The sequence below is a fragment of the Protopterus annectens genome, chromosome 1.part1 (assembly GCF_019279795.1).
Source record: "Protopterus annectens isolate FY-2018-M chromosome 1.part1, PAN1.0, whole genome shotgun sequence".
Taxonomy (NCBI): domain Eukaryota; kingdom Metazoa; phylum Chordata; order Ceratodontiformes; family Protopteridae; genus Protopterus; species Protopterus annectens.
The window spans coordinates 1631750827-1631773539 of NC_056726.1; the positions used below are offsets into that span (position 1 = coordinate 1631750827).

Below are 22713 nucleotides of genomic sequence, written 5' to 3' on the forward strand. Positions count from 1 at the left end.
AGAAAGCTACCGCCTTGAGAGCCAGGATGATCCTCATTGCCCCTTATTGGCCTCGACAGATATGGTTCCTGTTCCTGCATCGTTACCTTTTGGAACAGCCTTGGCATCTCGACCCAGTGCCAGATCTTTTGGCCCACCAGTCAGGGCGGCTGCACCAATCCCTCCAATCTCTCAACCTCACAGCTTGGTTGCTCCACTTCCATCCTTAGCCAGGCTTCCTCAGATTTCCAATTCTGTCCGTGATATTATTGTAGCTTCCCTTAAGTCCTCTACCAGAAGGATTTATGCTAGTAAATGGAAGCGTTTTTCCTTCTGGGCAAAGGCTAGGAATATAGATCCCTTCACTGCTCCTTTACAGTCAGTCCTGGATTTCCTAGCGGAAATTTTTCATTCAGGCTCTTCATCCTCTACTGTAAAGGTTCAGTTAGCGGCCATTTCAAATTTTCACATAGGCCTATTGGATTCCAGCATCATGTCCCACAAGCTTTGTAAAGCCTTCCTTAAGGGTATCTTTTTGCTCAAACCCCCAATCAAAGACCCCCCACCACAGTGGGATTTAAATTTGATTTTAACATCCTTGATTCTTCCTCCTTTTGAAACTGCGCCTTCCTGTTCTTTAAAGTTGCTCTCTTGGAAAACTCTCTTCCTAGTTGCCATAACTTCTGCTAGGAGAGTATCAGAACTCCATGCCCTTTGCATTCATCCTCCTTATCTAGTTTTCCACAGAGACAGGGTTTCTCTCAGAACTAACCCGTCTTTTTTGCCCAAAGTGGCTTCTCAGGCAAATTTAAATCAATCTATCGATCTTCCAGTTTTCTTTCCCAATTATTCTAACAAGGCAGAGCAAAAACTGCATTATCTCGACGTTCATAGTCGGCTCCGTTATTATCTGGACAGAACTAAACAAACTAGGAAATCTGAACAGCTTTTTCTGTCCTATGCGGAAGGTAAAAAGGGCCTTCCGGTATCCAAAGTAACCTTGTCTAGATGGCTTTCCTCTGTGATTACCTATATCTATCAACTCAGAGGTAAAGAATTACCTTCTAAGCCAAGAGCCCATTCAACCAGAGCTTTAGCTACATCAACAGCCTTTCAAGCTAGATTGCCAATGGATACTATTTGTTCAGCAGCCACATGGGCCTCTCCTCATACCTTTATTACACACTATAAATTAGACATGGCCTCCAGAAACAGGGCAAATTTTGGTTCCACTGTTCTCAAGAGCCTGTTCCAATGAGCCACCCGGGATGAAGGTGCTAGGGACGCGGTCCCATCCAGCAAGAATGAAGGCGAGATTGACAACTTATCATTGAGAAGTTATGTACCTACCATAACATTCCATGTTAGTTGTCGTCTTCTCGCCTTCTTTCTTGTGTCCCACCCACCATCCCCCTAGCCTGGATAGACCGAAAGGATTTCCCTTTTTTATCAGGGTCTTCACCCTTCATAATTTGAAGCCTAAACTGGTTATCCTTGGGTAACTATACCTTCAGGTAGTGGCACATGGGAGTTTTTCCCCCTTTCCTTTTCTCCCTTGGGTTGGGAGGCTAAAATTGCTATGTTCTCAGCTACCAAACGAGATCTGGGTAGTTAGTGCCTATCATCATGGGATATAGGGTTACCTCGAGCCGGTAAAATTAGCTCTCAAGCTTTAGTATAGGCCGAGTCGGAGCCGACGATCGGCTCCAAACCCATCCAGCAAGAAAGAAGGCGAGAAGAAGACAACTAACATGGAACGTTATGGTAGGTAAATAACTTCTCATTTTATTTGGACAGAACTAAACCTCTCAGGAAATCTGAACAACTGCTGGTTGCATTTGCTGCAGGGGCAGAGGGGAAGGCCATTTCAAAGCAAACCATTTCTAAATGGATAGGCCATTGCATTAATTTCTGCTATAAACACCATGGAAAACCTACCCCACAGGGGATTTGGCCGCATTCAGCCAGGGCTGCATCTACCTCTACAGCCTTTCTCAGAGGGGTCCCTACCAAGGACATCCTAGAAGCTGCTACCTGGAGATGTCCTTCAAGGATGCATCTGCAGTCCTAACAAATGGGTTGTCCTGGCCTCAGGCAGCCCTTCAGTCGGCCGGATTCCAAAGTCTGGGTCTGGCCTCGGCTGATGTCGCACTTCACCCGACGTCATAGCTGCAGTTCAGTGGGTATAAAGGCATCAGCCGACTCCATTTTCCTCAGTCTTTCTTGCCGCGTGGCGCCCGAAGCAGAAGCTGTTTGCAAGTGCCGGTCGGTCAGAACCAGAGATTGCTACTACCGAAGACTTCTAAAAAGCTAAGTACCCCGTTGGGGACTCTTTCTTGCCTCAGCCGATGTCAGAAAAAGTGAATAACTGTTTAACTTGTGGGAAACAAATACCTCATAAAGATTTCCACTCTTACTGCCTACCTTGTGTAGGCCCAGACCACAACGTAGCAGCTTGTCTAGCCTGTGCTTCCTTCAACCAACGAACACTTAGACATCGGTCGGAGTTTGCAGAGGAGTTTTTCGGCTCCGCTTTTGCTTATATCATGCCGTCGGAGACTCCGACTTCACATTTAGCTAAAAAGCGTAAGGAAAAGGACCGACACTCGCGGTCCACGGTTTCGGCCGAAACCGCGGTTAAGCCAACCGCGAGTGTCTCGGTTTCGGCCGAAACCGAGTCCGCGGTTCTTCCTTCGGCCGAAAGCATGCCTCCTTCTACCGAGGCCTCTTCCAGCATGGCTGAATCTGCTACTGAAAATCCACCTGCTCTTACAGTTTCTCAGGATTTATCAGATACTATCCCCTTAGATGTATCTACTCCTGCACGTGGAGCTGCTAGGCCCCCTGCATCCATGTCAATTAAGGCTTTTGCCAGGGCTAAAGCAGCTAAATCTTCAAAGGCCGTGCCTGCTAAAGCCCCCTCTCACAGGCCTAGCTCTAGTACTCAAATGCTTAGTCTAGCAGAGGATCTCATTTCTTTGATCAGGGGAACCCAGTCTCACCCTGACAGGGCCTCTCACCCACCTCCAGAGAAGAGGCTTAGAGCAGAGCCCCCTGAGCCAGTTTCTTCAGATTATTCCTCTGATGATTCAGAAAATACAAATCCTCCAGAGGGCCCTTATTCTCCATATGAGGACTCTGATGCAGAGGATTCCATACCTTCTGCCTCTCCTCCTGAGGAATTGCTATGAGGGAACAATTTCAATGGCAGGGCCAGGATTTTTCAGACTCTAGGAAAAGGCTTAGGACCTTTTTACATTTACCACAGCATAAGCCTTTAGCTATTCCTCCAGTACTTACAGTTGTGAATGATGCATTTAATGATGCTTGTACTGCCCCTGACTCACTGCCTCCGGCCCCTGCTAAACCCGACAGATACTACAGGGTTCCGGACACACATTATCATTTGTATAAGGCTCCTATTGCAGATTCTGAAACTATTTCACAGGGCCCCAAAGCTGTAGCAGCTGCCTCTGCCAAAAAAACCCTCCCCTCTGAAAGAGAATCTAGGGCATTGGAGAGATGGGATAAAAAAGTTTATACTTCTGCTACTCTTTCGGCTAGGGCCTTAAACTGTCAATTCCACATGATTCAGTATCAGGAATTTCTGTTAGATCAGCTCACTAAAAAACTGTCCTCGCCTGAACCTTTAGACCGTAAGTCCCTTCAGGATTTGGTGCATAACACTCAGCAGGTCAGTAATCATTCCTTAAAATGCGGCTATGATGCACTGGAGGCTTCCTTTAGATCAGCTATGACTGGTACAGTGATCAGAAGGCATGCATGGTTAAAAGAGCAATCCTTACCAGACCATGTAAAGTCAAAGCTTCTAGATGCTCCCATGGAAAAGCACAGTTTGTTTGGTTCCCCTGCACAGCAAGTGTTGAAGAAGGTGGAAGAAAAAGCTAAATCTGTCCAGACAGTCAAGGATTTCTTACAGGTCCAGCCTCCGAGGTTTAGTAGGAACTGGCCTTCCAAGAATTGGTCCTTTCCAGACACCACCAGAGCACAGAGAAGTAGAAATAGACGCCCTAGAGGCAGAGGTCAATCCAGAGGTGCCTACAGGGGACGTCAGTGGCAGCCTAACAGCCAGAAAACTACTGCCACAGATCCAGCCACTACCACTTCTACAGGACAATCACAGTGACTTGGCTCCGAAACTGCCTACCAGGGAACAACTGGCAGCACCCTTAGGCGGAAAATTAGCCTTATTTTCAGTAAATTGGCATTACATTACAGGAGACAAATGGATTTTACAGACAATAGACAAAGGCTACAGGTTTCACTTCCATACTCTTCCAAGGAAGAGAGGAATGCCAAACCTACCTCCAAACCAAAGGACAAATGCTCTACAGCAAATAGACCACTTACTAAGGATGAGAGCTATGGAACAAGGACAAGGATTTTATTCAAGGCTTTTCCTAGTACCAAGAAAGGAAAACCAATGGAGACCTATCCTCGACCTGTCCGCTCTAAACACATATCTCATTGTTCCAAAATTCAAAATGCTGACCCTACAGCAACTTCTTCCCATGCTGGGCAAGGAGTCTTGGCTGGTGACTCTGGATCTCAAGGAGGCATACCTGCACGTCCCCATACGACCAAATTGCAGAAGATACCTCAGATTTCTTGCAGGATCAGAGCATTATCAATTCTCAGCATTGCCTTTGGCTTATCTACTGCCAGAGTATTCACGAAATGCATGGCATCAGTAATTGCTCATTGCAGGCTTCAGGGAATTCAAATTTATCCATACCTGGACGACTGCCTGTTACAAGCGGACAGCAAAGACAAATTAACAAAAGATTTGAAAAGGTTATTCACCTGCTGCAAGCCCTGGGATACACAGTCAACAAAAAAGTCAAGGCTGATACCATCCCAAAGGATAACCTTCCTGGGTGCAGAACTGGACACATCAAACCAGATGGCATTCCTCACAGCAGAAAAACAGAAGCAGCTACCACTCTATTTCATGGCATTAACAACGCAGAACCAGCTTACAGCAAGGAAAATCCTGCAAGCCCTGGGTTACATGGCATCCTGCATAATATTAATTCCACATGCCAGACTACATATGAGGAAGTTGCAATGGTACCTGAGGAATTTATGGTCTCAGCACAAGCACAGCCTAGAAACCCAAATTCCAATAATTCCATGCCTGAAGCAAGAATTCCAGTGGTGGGCCCAGGCCTGTCAATTGAACAAAGGACTGCCCTTCCACAGGCCTCACCCAAGCCAGACTATCACTACGGACGCCTCAGACCTCGGTTGGGGGGCGCACATGGTGGACAAGCGCATACAAGGCTTATGGACTCAAGACCAGATGAACCTACACATAAATCAAAAAGAGATGCTGGCAGTAAAGCAGGCAATTCAGACATTCAGACCATTTCTTCAACAGGGTCATTTGCTGATAAGGACGGACAACACCACAGTGATGTGGTATATCAACAAACAGGGAGGCACACATTCATATCCTCTATGCCGGATGGCAATGGACCTCTGGAATGTGGCCCTGAGCCTCAACATTCAGCTCCAAGCCATATTTGTGCCAGGAAAAGAAAATATTCTAGCAGACATCTTAAGCAGAACCACCACGGATGCCCACGAATGGATGCTGCATCCAGACATCTTCAAAACCATCACAAGGAAATGGGGACTGCCAGAAATAGACCTGTTCGCATCCCCACACAACCACCAATTGAAGAAATTCTGCACAAGGACATACCACCCACTTGCTTGGAAGGTGGACTCCCTATCCTTCAGTTGGGAAAACCTGACAGCATATGCATTCCCACCTCTTCCTTTGATGCACAAAGTGCTACTGAAGATCAAAGAAGATCACCCGAGGATCATCTTGATAGCTCCAGATTGGCCGAGGCAACATTGGTACCCGCTACTGAGGAGTATGTCCCGGGAACACGCATGGCCTCTACCCCTACTACCTCTACTGCTAACACAGAACAACTTCAAAATCCTGCATCCAAACTTGAAAACACTGCAGCTAGCTGCTTGGAACATTACATAAGGAAAAATAACCCAGACTTATCTCAAAGGGTTAAAGACATTATCTTGGAGGCTCGCAGACCCTCAACAAGGAAAACTTATTCAACAAAATGGAAAAGATATCTCATTTGGAGTACAACAAAAGGAATAGATGCATCATTGGCAAACATAGCTAACATCCTGGAATACTTAGCAGAGCTTTTCCACAATGGTCTGTCTTACTCCTCCATTAAGATTCATGCATCAGCAATTTCAGCAGAATACAACATGGATCCTCCAGTCTTTTCTCAACCTCTACTCAGGCAGTTTCTCAGAGGAATTAAAAATGTAAAGCCACCAAGGAAACCACCATTGCCTACATGGGACTTGAACTTTGTGTTAGAAAAGTTGACACTTCCCCCTTTTGAACCAGCAGCAACAGCAGAATTACAGTACTTATCTTGGAAGATTGCATTCCTGCTTGCAATCACTTCAGCTAGAAGGGTTTCTGAATTACAGGCATTAATGGCAGTACAGCCCTTCCTTATCTTCCATCAGGATAGAGTGTCCATGAGAACTAATCCTACCTTTATGCCAAAGGTGGTCTCCAGGGTATCATTGAACCAAGCAATACACCTACCAACATTCTTCCCCAACCCACAGAACAGGGGAGAAAGATTGCTGCATACCTTGGATGTACACAGACAATTGCGCTACTACCTGGACAGAACCAAGAACAATAGAAAAACTGACCAGCTTCTGGTAGCATATGCAACAGGAATGGAAGGAAAAGCAATTTCAAAACAAACAATCTCAAAATGGATAGGAAATTGCATTAGATTTTGTTACTCTTTTCATGGAAAGGCAACTCCAGAAAACATCAGACCTCACTCCACAAGGGTTACAGCCACTACTACAGCTTTCTTACGAGGAGTGGCTACCAAAGACATTTTAGAAGCTGCTACTTGGAGCTCCGTGCATACATTTGCCAAGCATTATAATCTACCTTTATACTCCAGATCCCGAGCAGGTTTTGCCACTGCTGTTTTGCAAGGGATCTTAACTACACCATAAACTCTTAGTGCCTCCTTAGTGCCTCCTCCCGCAGTTTGGCTATGGTATTCTACCCATTTGTTAGGACTGCAGATGCATCCTTGAAGGACATAGTACAGTTTTGTACCTACCATAAATGTAGATGTCCGAGAGGTATGCATCTGCAGTCAGGATTACCCACCCTCCTTCCCTCTGTGGTACTCCTAGGGTATTTGCCCATCTTGTAGCTAGCTGGGGAATCTATTATGGTGTATTTGTTTGTATATATGTATATACATGTTTATTTCTATTTGCTCTCTATTGTTTGGAAACATTTGCATTTATCCAAATTTAGCCTTCCTAGAGGGCACCTGGCATCTGGGGCAAGAAACACTGAGGAAAATGGCGTCGGCTGATGCCTTTATACCCGCTGAACTGCAGCTATGACGTCGGGTGAAGTGCGACATCAGCCGAGGCCAGGCCCAGACTTTGGAATCCGGCCGACCGAAGGGCTGCCTGAGGCCAGGACAACCCATTTGTTAGGACTGCAGATGCATACCTCTCGGACATCTACATTTATGGTAGGTACAAAACTGTACTTTCTGTACATACCTTCACCAAGCATTGCTATTGGCCATTTTTTTCTAAATCCAGAGCTGGCTTTGCCACTGTAGTCTTGCAGGGCCTTATAGCTGGTGTTAATGCAATCTAATTTCCTCCTCCCATCCTTAGCTTTGGGAATCTACCCAAATCTGATGACTGCAATAGTGAAACACGAAGAACATAGTACAGTTGTGTACACTTACCGTAAATGTAGATGTTCGAGTGTATTCACTGTTGCAGTCCTAGTTACCCTCCCTCCAGCCCCCTGACTTCTTTTGACTATACCGCTACTTTCCTTTACTATGCTTAAAATCCTTTTTGGTGTATTTGCTTTTTCGTTGGAGGTATATCTTTGTACTTTTATATTTAATTGCTTCCCATTAGGGGGGCACCTGACATCTGGGGCAAGTTAAAACTGATGTAATGGCCTTGCCTGCATGTTTTATACCCCTGACGACCTTAAGTCATGGAAGAAGGGACAGCAACCGATGCAGGACCCAAGCCTTTGTTAATCAGGCTGACTGAGGGCTACCTGCAAGCAGATAACCCAAATGTAATGAGTGCAACAGTGAATACACTCGAACATCTACATTTATGGTAAGTATACACAACTGTACTTTCCCTCCTGTAGGCACGGATCTGGTCAGAGTCATGATCTACCCATATTGGAGCACTTGGCTTTGGTGAGGGTAGCCCCAGCTTCTCTGGGTCTAGCTGCCTTCGAGGTTGTGGAAAGAGCTTTTTCCATACAATTCAACCTCTTAGTGCAAGAAATCTTGGACAAATAATGTAGGGACAAAGGCTGAAAAAGGGACAATTTTAAATATTGTTCTTACAAACTTAAAAAGTTGATAGAATAACCGGTTTTGCATTAACATGAATTTTCGGAATCATATGAAGCCTGAAACTCAAACATTTGTCATTATTTTATTTCTTCAATCCTCGGCAATCTTTCAATGGTTTGCCAGAAAAAACGCAATTTTATGAGAAATAGGTCAAAAATATGAGGCAAAAATCTGGGCATTTTGCAAAAATCTAATCAGTTGAGAGGTATGGCTTTTTCTCATTCTGGAGACTCTGTCTCGTCAGATTCCTCCCCTTATTCTCTCCTCTGCTGTGAGCTTTGAGTCCATTAGGCCTATTTCAGAGGGACAGCTGGTTCCATCTAGCTTCCATTTGGTTCCCACTGAGGAATTCCCTCTTTCTTTTGACATCTCCCCTTAACATCCCCCTGAAGAGGTCCATCAGAAGAGAACGTGCAAGAGGAGTCACATAGACTCCCTGTTGGAGTCTGTCACTGAAAATGCTGATTTCGAGGAAGGAGAAGGATTCTCCAGATCACCACCTGATGACATCTCCTTTGAAGATGTATTGGAGATACTTAAACAAAAAAGGTGGTTGGTCTTCTGATAATTCTTCTCCAGAGGAATTAGTATTTCTGAAAGCTTTTGTTTCTCGCTCATCTACTGTACGTCTTGGGTGAACACCCCCCGGTGGATGAGCTCATTGAGCTAGTCTCTCGCTGGGCATGGAAGGAACTGGATACTGTTGAGGCAGTGTCATTTTGTCCTGACAAGTTCTTAGTCCCCAAAAAGTAAACCCCACTGGAGCAAAGGAGTCCCCATAGATGAATGGTGGTGGCAGCTATCACTAAAAAAGAGCTAGCAGAACAGAGCTGTTTTGTCCACCCGCCAAGCAGAGAGGCTAGGGCACTGGACAGATTCAGAGAGCAAGTTTTTGCCTCCGTGACCTTCACTGTGATGTCCCTTAACTATTTGGCACACTTTACAGGCTACATAGAGATTTCACCAAAGAACTATCAAATTCTTTCTCTCTCGGAGTCCATGTCTGCAGACAATTTCAAAAGATCATCTTAGCTGGCCACTATTTTGTCAATTTCCAATGCATCCATGAGATTGATCTCTCGCACAGCTGAAGGCACCGCACGGGCAGCCATTTCAGTCTTTGCAGTAAGGAGACATGCCTGGATGCACTTATGTGACTTGTGGGGCCTTTCAAGGCATCTTTTATTAATACTCCCTTTGATGGAACATCTTTGTTTGGTCCATCTGTGAAAGAAACGCTTACCTGCAGCAAACGAGAAGGAAAGACACTGTCTGCGACAGGAATCAAGTTTTCTATCCCTCAATAAACTTTCTGTAGAAATCAGAGAGGTGGTAAGAAAATGTGGTTCCGCAAATCTCAGGGACCTTTCTAGGTTTCACGCAGAGACAACTCCTTCAGAGGCAGAAGAGGCAGTTCTAATGGTAGATGCTGCCCTCAACACAGAGGAGGCCTGTAAAATCAGGATTTCTATGTTTCCTTTATGGATAGACCATTTTAGTGCTTCTGAAGTGCTGCTAAACTGCCTACCTCTGGAGGCAGTCTGGGGACACTTGTCCCTGCACCCAGATGCCAGGGCTGCTATAGCAAAAGATACCTGGCTGCTAAAAATGATATTCAGAGGTTCCTTCATACCATTTTCCTAGCTCCCAATCTACAAAAGAAAGAAGTTTCCTGATGTTCCACCCATTCAGAGAAAAGCAGCAGCATAAGAAATTCAAAAGCTGCTAGACAAAAGAGTCATCCAGGAGGTCCCATAAGACCAAACAGGATTCAGAACTTGTGTTTCTTTTTAGTGCCCAAAACGTCTGGGGACCTGAGACCAATTTTGAATCTAAGCAGATTAAATCAGTATGTGTTAGTCAAAGTTCTGAATGGTCAGTGTCCAGTCTCTTCTGCCATTTCTACACAAGGATGAATGGATGTGCTCTGTAGATCTTTAGGATGCGTACTGTCACATCAAAATAGACAGGCATTCCCAAAGACACATTCTTTTGGCTAGGAGACCGTCAGTACCAGTTCAGAGCCCTGCCCTTTGAACTCACCACAGACCCCATACTGTTCAAATGTATGGCAGTGGTGGCCACTCACATGATGCTAAAAGGATTCAGTGTTTCCATACCTAGATGACTGGCTCATCACAACCCCTACCATGCATCTCCTACAACTATCCAGTGGCTGTTTGCTCCAGATTTGTCACTCACTAGGTATAACAGCCAACTATGCCAATTGAAATCTGACACCGGTACAGAGCCTGCAGTTTACTGGTGTACATCTGAACATGACAACACAAATTGCCTCTTTACCTACTCATCGCATAGACATACTCACACCTTAGGTTTATCCAATTCTTTCCCATCTGTCTCATCCAGCCAGATTAATTCTCCAAGCTTTAAAGTCTGTAGCAGCAGCAATAGCCCTACTCCTTTCAGCACACTACTTTATGGGTATCCTTCAATTGACTCTTGTTGTTCAATGGTCTATTTTTCGACAACCCTTATTTTTTTCCAGTCAAGCTTACACCAATATGCAAACATCACATTCACTGGTGGATCCAATCAGATATTTTTACTTAAGCCGGCCCTTTGTTTTTCTGCCATCTTGGCCACAGTGACTACGGATGCCTCCCAGGTGAGGTGGGGCATTACTTGGGAAAGATGATCTAAGGCACGTGGTCCCCCCCAAAAAAACACACATTCTGGGGAAATCCAACGTACTAGCGACAAACTCAGCAGGTCCATTCTGATGCCTCACAAGTGGTCTCAAACGGTCAGTAGCAGAGAAAATTTTTCATCATTGGGGCCACCTTTGCTGTGACCTTTCTGTGTCTTCCCACAACAACAAGTGCAGCAGATATTTTGCCCTGACTTCCCCTCAGGGGGAGTCACCAAGAGATGCTGTAGTCCACATTTTGTCATCTGATCTCCTTTACGCTTAACCCTCACTTCCTTTGATCCCTAATTTTTACAGAAAGCAATTCAGTTGAAGAGCTCAGTCATCTTTATTGCTTCTTTCTAGCTTCACCAGGTGTGGTTCCCCTTCCTTTGGTGTCATCTTTGTTACCCTCTCTGGATACTGGACCCAACGCCAGATCTTCTCTCACACCCCTCAGGGATGAGTCATCCCAATATCCCAACTCACAGACTAAGCACATGGTTTCATCTGTTCCAATAATAGCCTGACAGCCCAGGCTTTCTTCCCCGGTATGTACCATTTTATTATCCTCGCAAAAAGATTCTACAAAATGGTTTACAAGAGTAAATGGAAAAGCTTTTTCCTTTGGGCATTAGGAAAGAATGTTGACCCTTATACTTCCCCTGTCCCTACTGTTATTGATTTTCTGGCTGCCCTTTTCAAAGAAGGAGCTAGTTTTTTCTACGATTAAACTACAGTTGGCAGCCATATCAAATTTTCATACAAGAGATAAAAATGATTATTTAGCTTCTTCCAAGTTATGTAAAGCTTTCTTGAAAGGTACTTTCCTCCTTAGATTTCTAGTAAAGGATTCTTTGCCTCCCTGGGACTTGACTGTGGTACTACATGGTCTGACTCAAAAAAAAAAAAAAAAAAAAAAAAAAACATTTGAATCTTCCGCAAAAAATGATTTAAAGTAGCTGTCATAGAAAAAAGCATTTTTAGTAGCTATCACTTCTGCTGAAAGAATTTCTGAACTTCAGGCTCTTTCATCAGAGACTCTATACATTATTTTCCATAAAGACAGGATTACTTCACGAAAGAAAAAAAAACTTCCTTTTTACCTAAAGTGGCTTCTGAATCTAACACTAACCTGTCCATCCATTTAGCGGTTTTCTTTCCAAATTTTTCTAACAAAGGAGAATACATGCTACGTCTTCTGGATGTGCACAATTAGGCTTTTATCAGAACTAAAGAAATCAGAAAATCAGATCAGCTGTTTGTACCATTCTCAACAAATCAACCGAGTTATCAAGTATCTAAGATTACATAGGCTGAGTGGATAACCATTTGCATTTGTTGGATCTATTCCCAACAAGGTATTTCTCTACCAGCACTGCCTAAAGCCCGCTCAACTGGATCCATTGCCACTTCATCTCCTTTTTGGTCAGGAGCTTGTATTGATGATATTTGCACAGCAGCCACATGGTCCGATGCTCATACCTTTGTTACTCATTACAAATTGACCTAATCTCCAGAGCTGCCTTTGGTTCAGCGGTCCTCCGGAATATCCTTCCATGAGGGCCACCTAAGATTCATGTAGCTTGGGATTCTGACCCCATTCATTGAGGGAGAATGAAAAGGACAACATCAAATTTAAAAGTTATGTACTCCTCATAACTAGGCATCGGTGTTGTCCATTTTCTTTCTTCCTCAACTTTCCCATCCATCCCCCTTCCTAGAATCTTCTGGAGTGACCTCTTGGTGTTCTTATTGGAACCTGTTGGTCCAGGTTTGAGCCCTATTCTTTTATCTATCCCTTTCTTTATCTTATTAATGTGGACCTTATGACAACAAACTCGATCTGAGGTATTGAGAATGGATTAGGGCATTATGGAAAGCTGGCTCCAAAGTCTGAAGTATGCATCTCAGCCTGATCTGAGGATCGGATCTGTAATGCATTTGTTGAGGAAGAATGAAAATGGACAGCGCACACGCCTAGTTTTGGTGAGTACATAACTTTTAATTTTTGGCTATTTGAGTCTGCATATGTCTGGACCCTGCTAAGTAGGTACTGAGATTTCAAATGAGTACTCTTATAGCACTTCCACTTAGTAAAATGGCCAAATTTCTTTCAAAACGTATTTTAAACAGACACCATTGGCCACTCAAAGCTAAAAAATGCACCTTTATTTAATCACAGTGAAGCAAACTGTCACCTTGTATCATTAACCAAGGAAGAATTTCTTGCTGATATTAAATAAAGGTGTATTTTTTTTTAGTTTTGCTCGAGTGGCCATTGATGACTAATGTAGGAGTTTAGGAAGAATGATTAAAATGTTCATCACCTTTTCTGTAAGGAGTGAAGGGCTGACATATGCCCGTTAGAAAAAAATGTACTTAGCAGTTGGAAGCAAGAAGGGTCTATGGAGCAAGTCCTGACCCATTGAATTTTTAAGAACTGAAGGCTATGCATTTACATTTATTTTAGCTGTTTTAATAATGTTAACTATTGATATTACTAGAATAAATAGTTTGGAGTGCCATTGAAAACAACCTTCAGGTCCATAATCTAACTTGGAAACGTTTCTTTTGGTACTTTTTTCATGTCTGCTTACAAGTCTTGGACTTCCCTAGAGTAGTAGTGTGTATGAAATAATGGAATAATGTAAAATGGAAGTAATTATTTGCAGATAAGAAATAAATAGAAAAAGTAAGCATTTTTCCTCTTTTTTTAGGCTGTAAGTGCACTGGGAGGAGTCCAAGATCAAATGGTGGAGAAACGTAAGTGTGTTAGACTGTTTTGCTGTGTTAGCATGCTTTTAAAATTTAGTTTTGACAGTAACCATATAGTTTTCATGTATTCAGTTAAATCATCCAAACAGAGTGTGATGGATTACGAAGTTACTCTATTTTCCAAGTTATAATGCAGTATTATGATTCAGTAAATTATTCACGGTTATGCTGAAGCATTCTCCCCTCATCCGCTGGGCTGTACCCCCCTACACATCTTAACTACTATAACTAAAAGGTCACTATGTCTCAACACATTGTAGCTTAATTAGCCCGTCCTTATTGTTTGAAAGGCTCATCCAAATGACTTTATGCGTCAGGTGTAGATGTACTAATTTATGTAAATACCCCACCTGTGCTTGATGTCTAGGTTTCAGAGCTTCAGCCATACGTTTGCTTTACAGAGACTAAATGAATGCTTCCACTAAGTATATCACAATTTGTATAAAATGCAAATCAGATAAGACAATTACATATGTTCTTCATGTTTCACTGTTGCAGTCCTAACTTGTGGGATTTCCTGCACTGGAAGCCTTTGGCTGGCCCAACTATCCGAGAAAAGTTTCCCTCCTTCAGGAGCCAGTGGATGCCCCATGTGATGCCACTACACTTGGATATAAGGGGAGTCGGACAGTGCCATGACCTCTGTTCTTTCATGCCATTGAAGCCTGAGGCAGAGCACCAGTCAGTGCGTTGGCAGGGCTAAACCAGAGAAAGACAGTGAAAAGCTAAGCATCTCGTTGGGAAACCTTTTATGTATCTTTTGACTAAGGTCAGAAAAAAATTAATAATTTTCTCTGCTGTGGCAAACAGATTCCACACTGGGACTTCCACTGCTGTTGTGTGACTTGCTTGGGCCTGGAACACAACATTCCCAGTTGACGTTTTTGTGCCCAGTTTAATAGCAGGAGCATTAGGCATAGGACCAAGATTCTAGCTAGACAGTTTAGTGAGTATTCAGGCCATTTGCATCCTTTGGCATCTGCTAGTCAATCCAAAGTAGATATCCCTAATTGAAAAGGAATAAGGAAAAATGCCACAGGCGTAGGACATCGGATGATGGCCGTTTGCCACAAGCCAGTCTTCCTAGGCTTGTTAGTGCTGAAGAAGTTAAGGAGCTTTCACAGCTCTCATCTGCAACAGAGGTTGGGATGCAGGCCTCTGTCAAGGCCCGTTCAGAGTCCAATATGCCTTCTAGTTGCTCAACATCTTTTCAAGGACCACTTTGCAGACCCCAGCTTCTGAAGACTGTGTTAAGACTGATAACTGCTTTTTTGCATAGCCAGGATATTGCAGCAACTTTTCGCACATGGGAGCTGGGTGCCAGTTCTGCACTGGATGTCAATATCAGACCTAAGCCTAAGGCCACTCATAGAAAAGAGTCTCCCTCCCAGCCCCAACCTAGGCCTACCTACCAACAGGATCTTGTGAGATTGGCTGAAGATCTAATCTCTCTCTGGTAAAATCTAGACAGCCTCACCCCCCCCCATTCCCAGACTTACCAACAGGATCTTGTGAGATTGGTTGAATTTCTAATCTTTCGGGTAAGATCCAGACAGTCTCACCCCCCCCCCCGAGTCTTTCCCAAGTAAAAGAAAAAAGGACATCCCTTCAGAACAACTTTCTGACCCTTTCAAGTCAGATGACGATCCTGACCAGAAGGACTCTACCTTTGGAGAAGGTGTTTCCATTGCCTCTTTTAGGATTCAGACTCAGAGGAGTACCTGGGTTCAGCCTCCCCTTCTGAGGATATTTCCTTTGGGGAAACCTTGCACACCTTGAGGGAACACTTCCAGTGGGATGCTCAAGACTACCCTCAATCAAAGAAAAGAATAAGGGAATTTCTTAACCTCCCTGAACACAAACCCTAACCATACCTTCTGTTTTTAGAGATGGTGGAAAATGTTTTTCTGGACTTCTCTTTAAAACCAGACTCCCTGCCTCCAGCTAATAGCCTGACCGGTTTTATATTTTTCTGGTTTCACACAAACATCTCTTCAATAACCCTGTACATACCTCCAAACCTGGAATCCTAAAAAGTCTGGACAAAAGCCTGTGAAAAATAGGTACAACTAGCCAAAAATCTGTACGCTTATTAACATATTTGCATGCATGAATATGTAACCCCACCCACTCCAAATGAAATTGTTGTGGGGTACCAACTTTTAAACACAAACTGAAGAACAAAAAAATATTAAACAAAATATACAGAAGAATAGTGTTTTATTTATGTTAATATTTGAACTTGTATAAAACTTTGAACTTGTGCAAAACTAAAATTTTCTTTAAAAAAAACATTCATCTACTCGCATATCTGTATTTTGCACATGCTGTTGTATATACTACTGCTCTGTGTACTTGTGTGCTTAATTTACAATGTTCTTTGTTCATATGTATCATGCTGTTTTCTTTTCCCTAATAATAATGTTTGTACTACATCATGTATGTCTGTATTATGTTTCTGGAGCTTTTCTCCCCAGGCCGCCACTGAAAACGAGCTCTTCTTGGCCCAGTGGACTTCCCCGGTCATCAAACTGAAATAAATAAATTATGAAAATAAAATTAACTGCTTCTATACTAATATTACATAACACAAAATATAACCAGAACAAAACTGTTTTATTTATATTAACGTCTGCACCTGCACATCCCATTGTCCATCAAATCAAACTTCTTCAGTTATTCTGCATTCATTGCCCAGGTTTCTGCACCATAAAGCAGAACCAATCACACCACCATTTTGTACACCTTTCTTTTCAGTTTCTTTACCATTATTCTATTGCACTGTCTCTAGCAGTTTTGGCACTTGGCTTCTCCACCTCCTTTTTCTAACTTTGAACTACTCAGTCAGAGTTCCCCTACCTTCAAGTACACCTTTCTGATACTTGAAGGTGTTCATCTTTGCCACTACATTCCTTTTCATCTCAATATTTAACTTATACTGATTTCTAGCATTTGCTGCCATGACCACTTTGATTTTTTATCTCATTTCGTAAAAATGAGAGTTTTAGTAACCTGTCATTTGCTGAAACTCCTGTTCAAAGTGTATTATGCACATCTCTCAACCTCTTAACACAACAAATCTGGACAAAACTCAAAATAATGGGGGACAAAAGTATAAAAATAGGGACACATTTTAAAAATTGCTCCTATAAACTTAGAACTTTGCTAGAATAACAGGTCTTGTGTTGGCATGTATTTTTTTGAAAGATATGAAGTATGAAACTCAAATGTTTCTCATTATTTAGTGACTTCAAATCTCACTAATTTGCCTGAAAACCACAAATTTTATGAGGAACAGGCCAAAAATACAAGGCAAAAATCTGGACATTCTGCGAAAATCTGGACAGTTCAGAGGTATTGTGTGTACGTGTGTGTGTGCATGTGCTTGCATGTGTTAGCAATGCTTTATTTCAGGGGCTTTTAGCTGTTTGGTTAATAAATATATAGATTCATAGATTAGTACTAAGCTAACTGCCCTTGCGAGCCATTTGTCCCTTGTGAGACTCAAACTCTGCACCTTATGTTTGTAAGGCAAACACCTTATTGTTGTCTTTTGATGACTGCAAAGAACCACGCAAAACAATTCACGAGTCTAAGAGCTACCTATCAATTTAGTAAGTAAAGGAAAATGTGCCTTTATTTTTTTTTTCCAGATAAGGTTGCATTTTATGCCCAAACACTGCCATCAATATTAGTGTTATAATTTCCGATATGTGTTTCTGCCCTTCTTATAATAGATTCATATTTATTTTTTATCTGGCCTAGAGAAAACAAACAGATGTTTGACTGTAGGAGACGCTTCTGTAGAGTAGTATGAATGATTCAGAGCAGAAGTGACCTGCACAAGATCCCTCACTATAAACTTAGCCACATTTAGTCCAAAATGGTTTTAAAACATATATATTTTGAAGTCCGTAGACCTCAACTTCTTTTTCTTCAGAACCAGGAATAAAGTTAAAATAAAGGTAATTATGGTGATGACGACAACAGCAGCAATGCTGACACTTGGCTTCACCTCCTTTTCTAACTTTGAACTACTCAGCTAGTGTTCCTCTATCCTCAAACACCGCTTCTCTGATACTTGAATGTGTTAATATTTTCCACTGTATTTCCTTTCATCTCAATATTTAACTTATACTGATTTTTAGCATTGGCTGCCATGACCACTTTGATCTTTTATCTCCGTTCTTAAAAATTCACATTTCCCTTAAAAATGTGAAATAATAATATTTGGCATTACTAAATGGCATTGACTGTCACAACTCTGTAATAAAATCACATTTATTATGAGTAGAAGAACAGAAGTTTAAAGGAAAATCACTAGCATCTCTGAAAATCAGAGACAGTGAGACGTGCTAAAGTCTAACACCAGCTTGCAATGTAAATATGCTGTACATTAAGATGAGTTCCACAACTGGAGTGGAACGGAGTGTTGCTATTAGTGTCATACTGTATTATCTGGTAGAAGTTACACTAAGGAAGGCTAAAATGTACAGTATTGGTACTGTGGCATAAACAGTCAAATGGTCAGGTTTGTTATGTTGTCTCGTGCAACTGTTTGATAGGTTCGTAGGATGCTACTAGGCTATTGGCCCAGAGGCCCTTATAAACCTAGCCAGGAATTTCAGTCATGTTCCCTTAAAGTCAGCACCTGTTTTCCCTGTCCAGCAGGGACACAGGTGTGATCCCAGGGGTGTATTTTCTGTTTCCCATCCAGTCCAGGAGCCGGGAGGCCCAAGCAGTGGCATTCAGAAACAGGCTAAGGGGGTTCAAGACCACAGCCCGTGGCAGCGAGCAACCATGACTCATCTGTGGCACTCTCTTCCCCCTGCCCAGCTCCAGCTCTCCCAGGCTAGGGGGGAGGCTATCACTATTCCACAAAAACTGGGCTCTCATTACTACAGACCAGTGGGTGCTAAATATTATATCAAAACGTTACAAACTTAAAATCAAGCAACCCTTGAAACCCACAGACTTTCCAGACATTCTACCAAACCAAAAAACAGAGGCATTGACCCTGATAGAGTTGCTGTGAGCTCAGGGCTTGGTGCTACCAGTACCAGAACACTTAAAATGAAGAGGTTTTCCGCCAGGCTCTTCCTGTTACCCAGAAAAGAAGACATGTGGTAGCCAATACTGGACCTGTCAAGACTCATCCAATTCCTGCAGGTTCCAAAATTCAGGATGCTCACCCTTCAAAAATTTCTGCCCATAATCTCTCCAAATGCTTTCCTGGTTACCCTTGATCTAAACAACTCATACCTACATATTCCCATAGAGGAATCGCACAGAAGTTTCTCACGCTTCAGAGCAGGTACCAGGCATCATCAGTTCTGTGCTCTGCCCTTTGGCTTGTCTATTGCTCCATGGGTTTTCACAAAATGCCTAGCCCCAATGATAGCCTTCTGCAGAACAAAAGGGATCCAGATTTACCCATCTTTGGAGGATGGCCTCCTCCAGCAACAAATCTGAAAAAATTCAAATCGGACTTGTTCACCCAGGACCTTTTAACCTCCATGGGTTTCACCAGCAGTGCACAGAAATCTCAACCAGACCCCTCAACCAGAACTGTGTTCCTAGGGGCCTTACTGAATTCAGCTCTCCTGAAGGCTTTCTTACCCTCAGATGAAGTGTCCTTTCTGACCCTGTAGTTTAAAAGTATCATGGTCAGAGATTACCTCACTGCCAGGGAGTAGCTCAGGGGCTTGGGTTATATGGCCTCTTGCATCCTCATGATTCCCATGGCCAGACTGCACAGGAGGAAACTACAATGGTATCTCAAGAATGTGTGTTGCCAGCATTCACAACTTCTCACAGCCAAGATAACACTGATTCCTTGCCTCAGGAAGGAATTCACCTGTAGAACCAGGCTTGCTCCCTCTCTCCTGGTCTCCCCTTTAGATTCACCCCTCAAGGACAAACTCTAACAGATGCATTAGAAGTAGCCTGGAGAGCCCACTTCAGCTGCCTCCAGGCTGAAAGTGGGGCTCCAAGTTCAGACACGAACACATAAGTCTAAAAGAATTTACGGCAGTCCAAAATGACTTGATAACCTAAGAGAAATGGAAAACAGGACTACTAATAGTGAAGGCAGACAATACCATAGTTGTGATACATAAACAAGCAGAGAAAACAGTACACTCCCTAGGATTACATCTTATGGCACAGTACCTGCCTGTTGTACACAACTAACTAGCAGTTTACCTCAGCAAAAGCCTGTCAGACCCCCATGAGTGGTGACTGCATAGGGAAGTATTTCTCAGTAAGCCAAAAAATGGTGTGTGCCACTGATGGACCTTTTCGCCAAAATACTCATTTGAAAAAGTTTTGCTCCAGGGACTTAAAAGAAGTTAGCCTGGTAGACAGATGCCTTCTGTTTCACTTGTACAGGCCTCTTTCTCTTTGCTTTCCCTGCAGTACCTCTGCTCCCCTGGGTATTGCACAAGATAAGAGAAGAAGGTCCAAGGGTAATACTGATAGCTCTAGATTGGTCCAGACAGCGCTGGTCCCCTCTGCTACTCAACCTAACCAGCACGGAACCGTGGCAGCTGCCACAGAGAATGGACCTATTGATACAGGGCAAGGACAAGATTTTACACCCCAACGTGCAAACCCTCAAATTGTCAGCATGAAGGGAACCTTAACTTCATGGAAGGATCCTCCACTCGACAAGCAGGTCCAGGATATTCTAAAAGAGGCCAGAAGACCTAGCACAAGGAAATCTTACACCACCAAATGGAAAAGATTTTCCCTTTGGTGCAGGCAAACAGCACAAAATCCCCACCTAGCCAAGATTCCAGTCATTCTGCCTTATTTAGCCAGCCTTTTTGACAAAGGTAGCTCTTAAAAATTCACGTTTCAGCTATCTCAGCCTACATACTGCTTAGCCTTCCATCTTTTCTCACCCCCTCGTGAAACATTTTCTGAGAGGAGTAGTTCACACTAGGCCACCCTGGGACCCCAGTTTTGTGTTTGAAAAACTTAACATGTAATGGGATCCGATCTCGCCTACATTCATAACTGATGGGTTCGGAGCCGATCCGTCGGCTCCGACTCGGCCACTATATACTAGAACGAAGTCTCTCATTGGCTGGGCTTCCCCTTATCCCAGAATGCACCACGCCTGCTTCCCCAGATCTCGTTTGCCGCTTTTCAAGCTGGAAGTGGTCTCGACTTGGCTGGAGCTAAGTGTATTTTCTTGACCTTTTTGGTCTTTTTGGCTAGGGTTTGTCAGCTTTTAAACAAACAGCTGTTTTAACAGCTTTGTGAGCGTTTGTAGTCAGTTTTTGTGAAAGTTAGAATTTTATATTTTTCGAGCTTCTAGTGTACTGGGCAAGGCCCGTTTAAGTTAGAGGGCCTTTGCCCTTATTGTGTGATTATTTTTCTTGTTGTGTGACTGAAATAGTTTCTTGTTTTACCTGTTGTATCGGGCTAAGCCCGTTTAAGTTAGAGGGCTTTAGCCCATATATTAGTTTACTTCTGTGTTTTCTAGCTATCTGTTACCTTTTCTACTGTGTTCAGTATGTCTAAGGAGCAGAAATCAGGATTTAAAAAATGTGCTAAATGTAATTATAAAATGTCTATTACAGACAGCCATGCTGTCTGCGTGTACTTTTTAGGGCCTAAACATCTACAGGATACTTGTAGTGTTTGTCACGCTTTTTCTTCCAGGGTCCTTCAGGAAAGAAAAAACAAGCTGATACTTAGAGGTATTATTAAGCCTTCATTTGAGGAAGCGTTGGCTTCATCTCCAGCTTCTAAAAAGAAGATCGTCTGCTCCGACCAGTCCGTCGGGCCCGACACCCAAGAAGCATAGATCGTCGGCTCCGACCAGTCCGTCGGACCCGACATCTAAGAAACATGGATCGACTTCTTCTTCCTCGGCTCCAATGGCTACGGAGCCGATGGCTGAAGCGTCTGCCTCGGTGCTTCTTTCCTCGGCTCCATTGGTGTCGGAGCTGCAGGTTAGTGCATCGAGAGGCCAATCACCTACTTCGGCTCCTTTGGTCTCGGAGCCATTGGAGGTGTGCAGCTCAGACTCTTCCCCCTCGGCCCCGGAACCGCCTTCGGCGCCGACACCCTTACAAACGGTTCCGGTCTCGGGTCCGATAGTGTTGGAACCCTTTCGGAGCCGATGTCCTGTTTTATCGGAGCCAAGGCAGAAGTCTTCTCGGCCCCAGTCTAGTTCCTCCAAATCCTCTAGGTTGTCGGATTCGGATTTGGATAGGGTTATCCAGAGGCTGTCCCAGTCCCCAGTTTTTACTAAAATGATCTCGGCTCCAGCCCACTCGGCTTCGGAGCCGATTCCCCATTCCATGCATTTGATTCCTCCTCCGACCCCCTTGGAGCCGTTGGAGTCGGTGCTGGTAGAACGCAGCGGAATCGTCCAGTCGGAGCAGGGACCCCCTCGGAGTTTCTCTGCTCCGACCTTCATTCCTACCCTGTCCTCGGTGTCAGGGTTTGGTACCGGGTCTTCCTCGGCGGGGGCCGAAGGCAACACTGTGGAGCTCGCCTCTTCGATGCCCAGTCTTCCCCTTGGAGCATCGGCCACAGGTATTCCCGGTACCGCCGTGGTCTCTCAGCAAGTGCCCTCTGCAGAGTCTGGAGGTCCTGCTTTTGAGGCCATGAGGAGTGCGTTGGCCATGACCTTGCCGGTTCAGCAGGTTTCTACCTCACCGTCCCAAGTTTTGGGTACTGGTGCCTCTGGAGACATTCTTTCCCACGACAGTGGGGCCCCGGGGCCTGAGGATACCCCCTTAGAGGGTTCTCTTCTTCCGGGGGGTCCCTCTAAATCTGCTTCGGATGAACCCCCAAGGAAGAAACTGTGCAAGAGGAAGCACG

At 43.8% G+C, this 22713-nt stretch overlaps 1 protein-coding gene across 3 annotated transcripts in view; it reads left to right on the forward strand.

Moving 5' to 3' along the window:
- MEAF6 (MYST/Esa1 associated factor 6) overlaps positions 1 to 22713 on the forward strand; it is a 919140-nt gene that overhangs the window by 330787 nt on the left and 565640 nt on the right. For all 3 annotated transcript variants that reach the window (XM_044083666.1, XM_044083674.1, XM_044083682.1), the window contains exon 4: positions 13815 to 13860. In XM_044083666.1, the coding sequence (XP_043939601.1) occupies positions 13815 to 13860 (46 nt within the window). The remainder of the gene's footprint in view (positions 1 to 13814; positions 13861 to 22713) is intronic.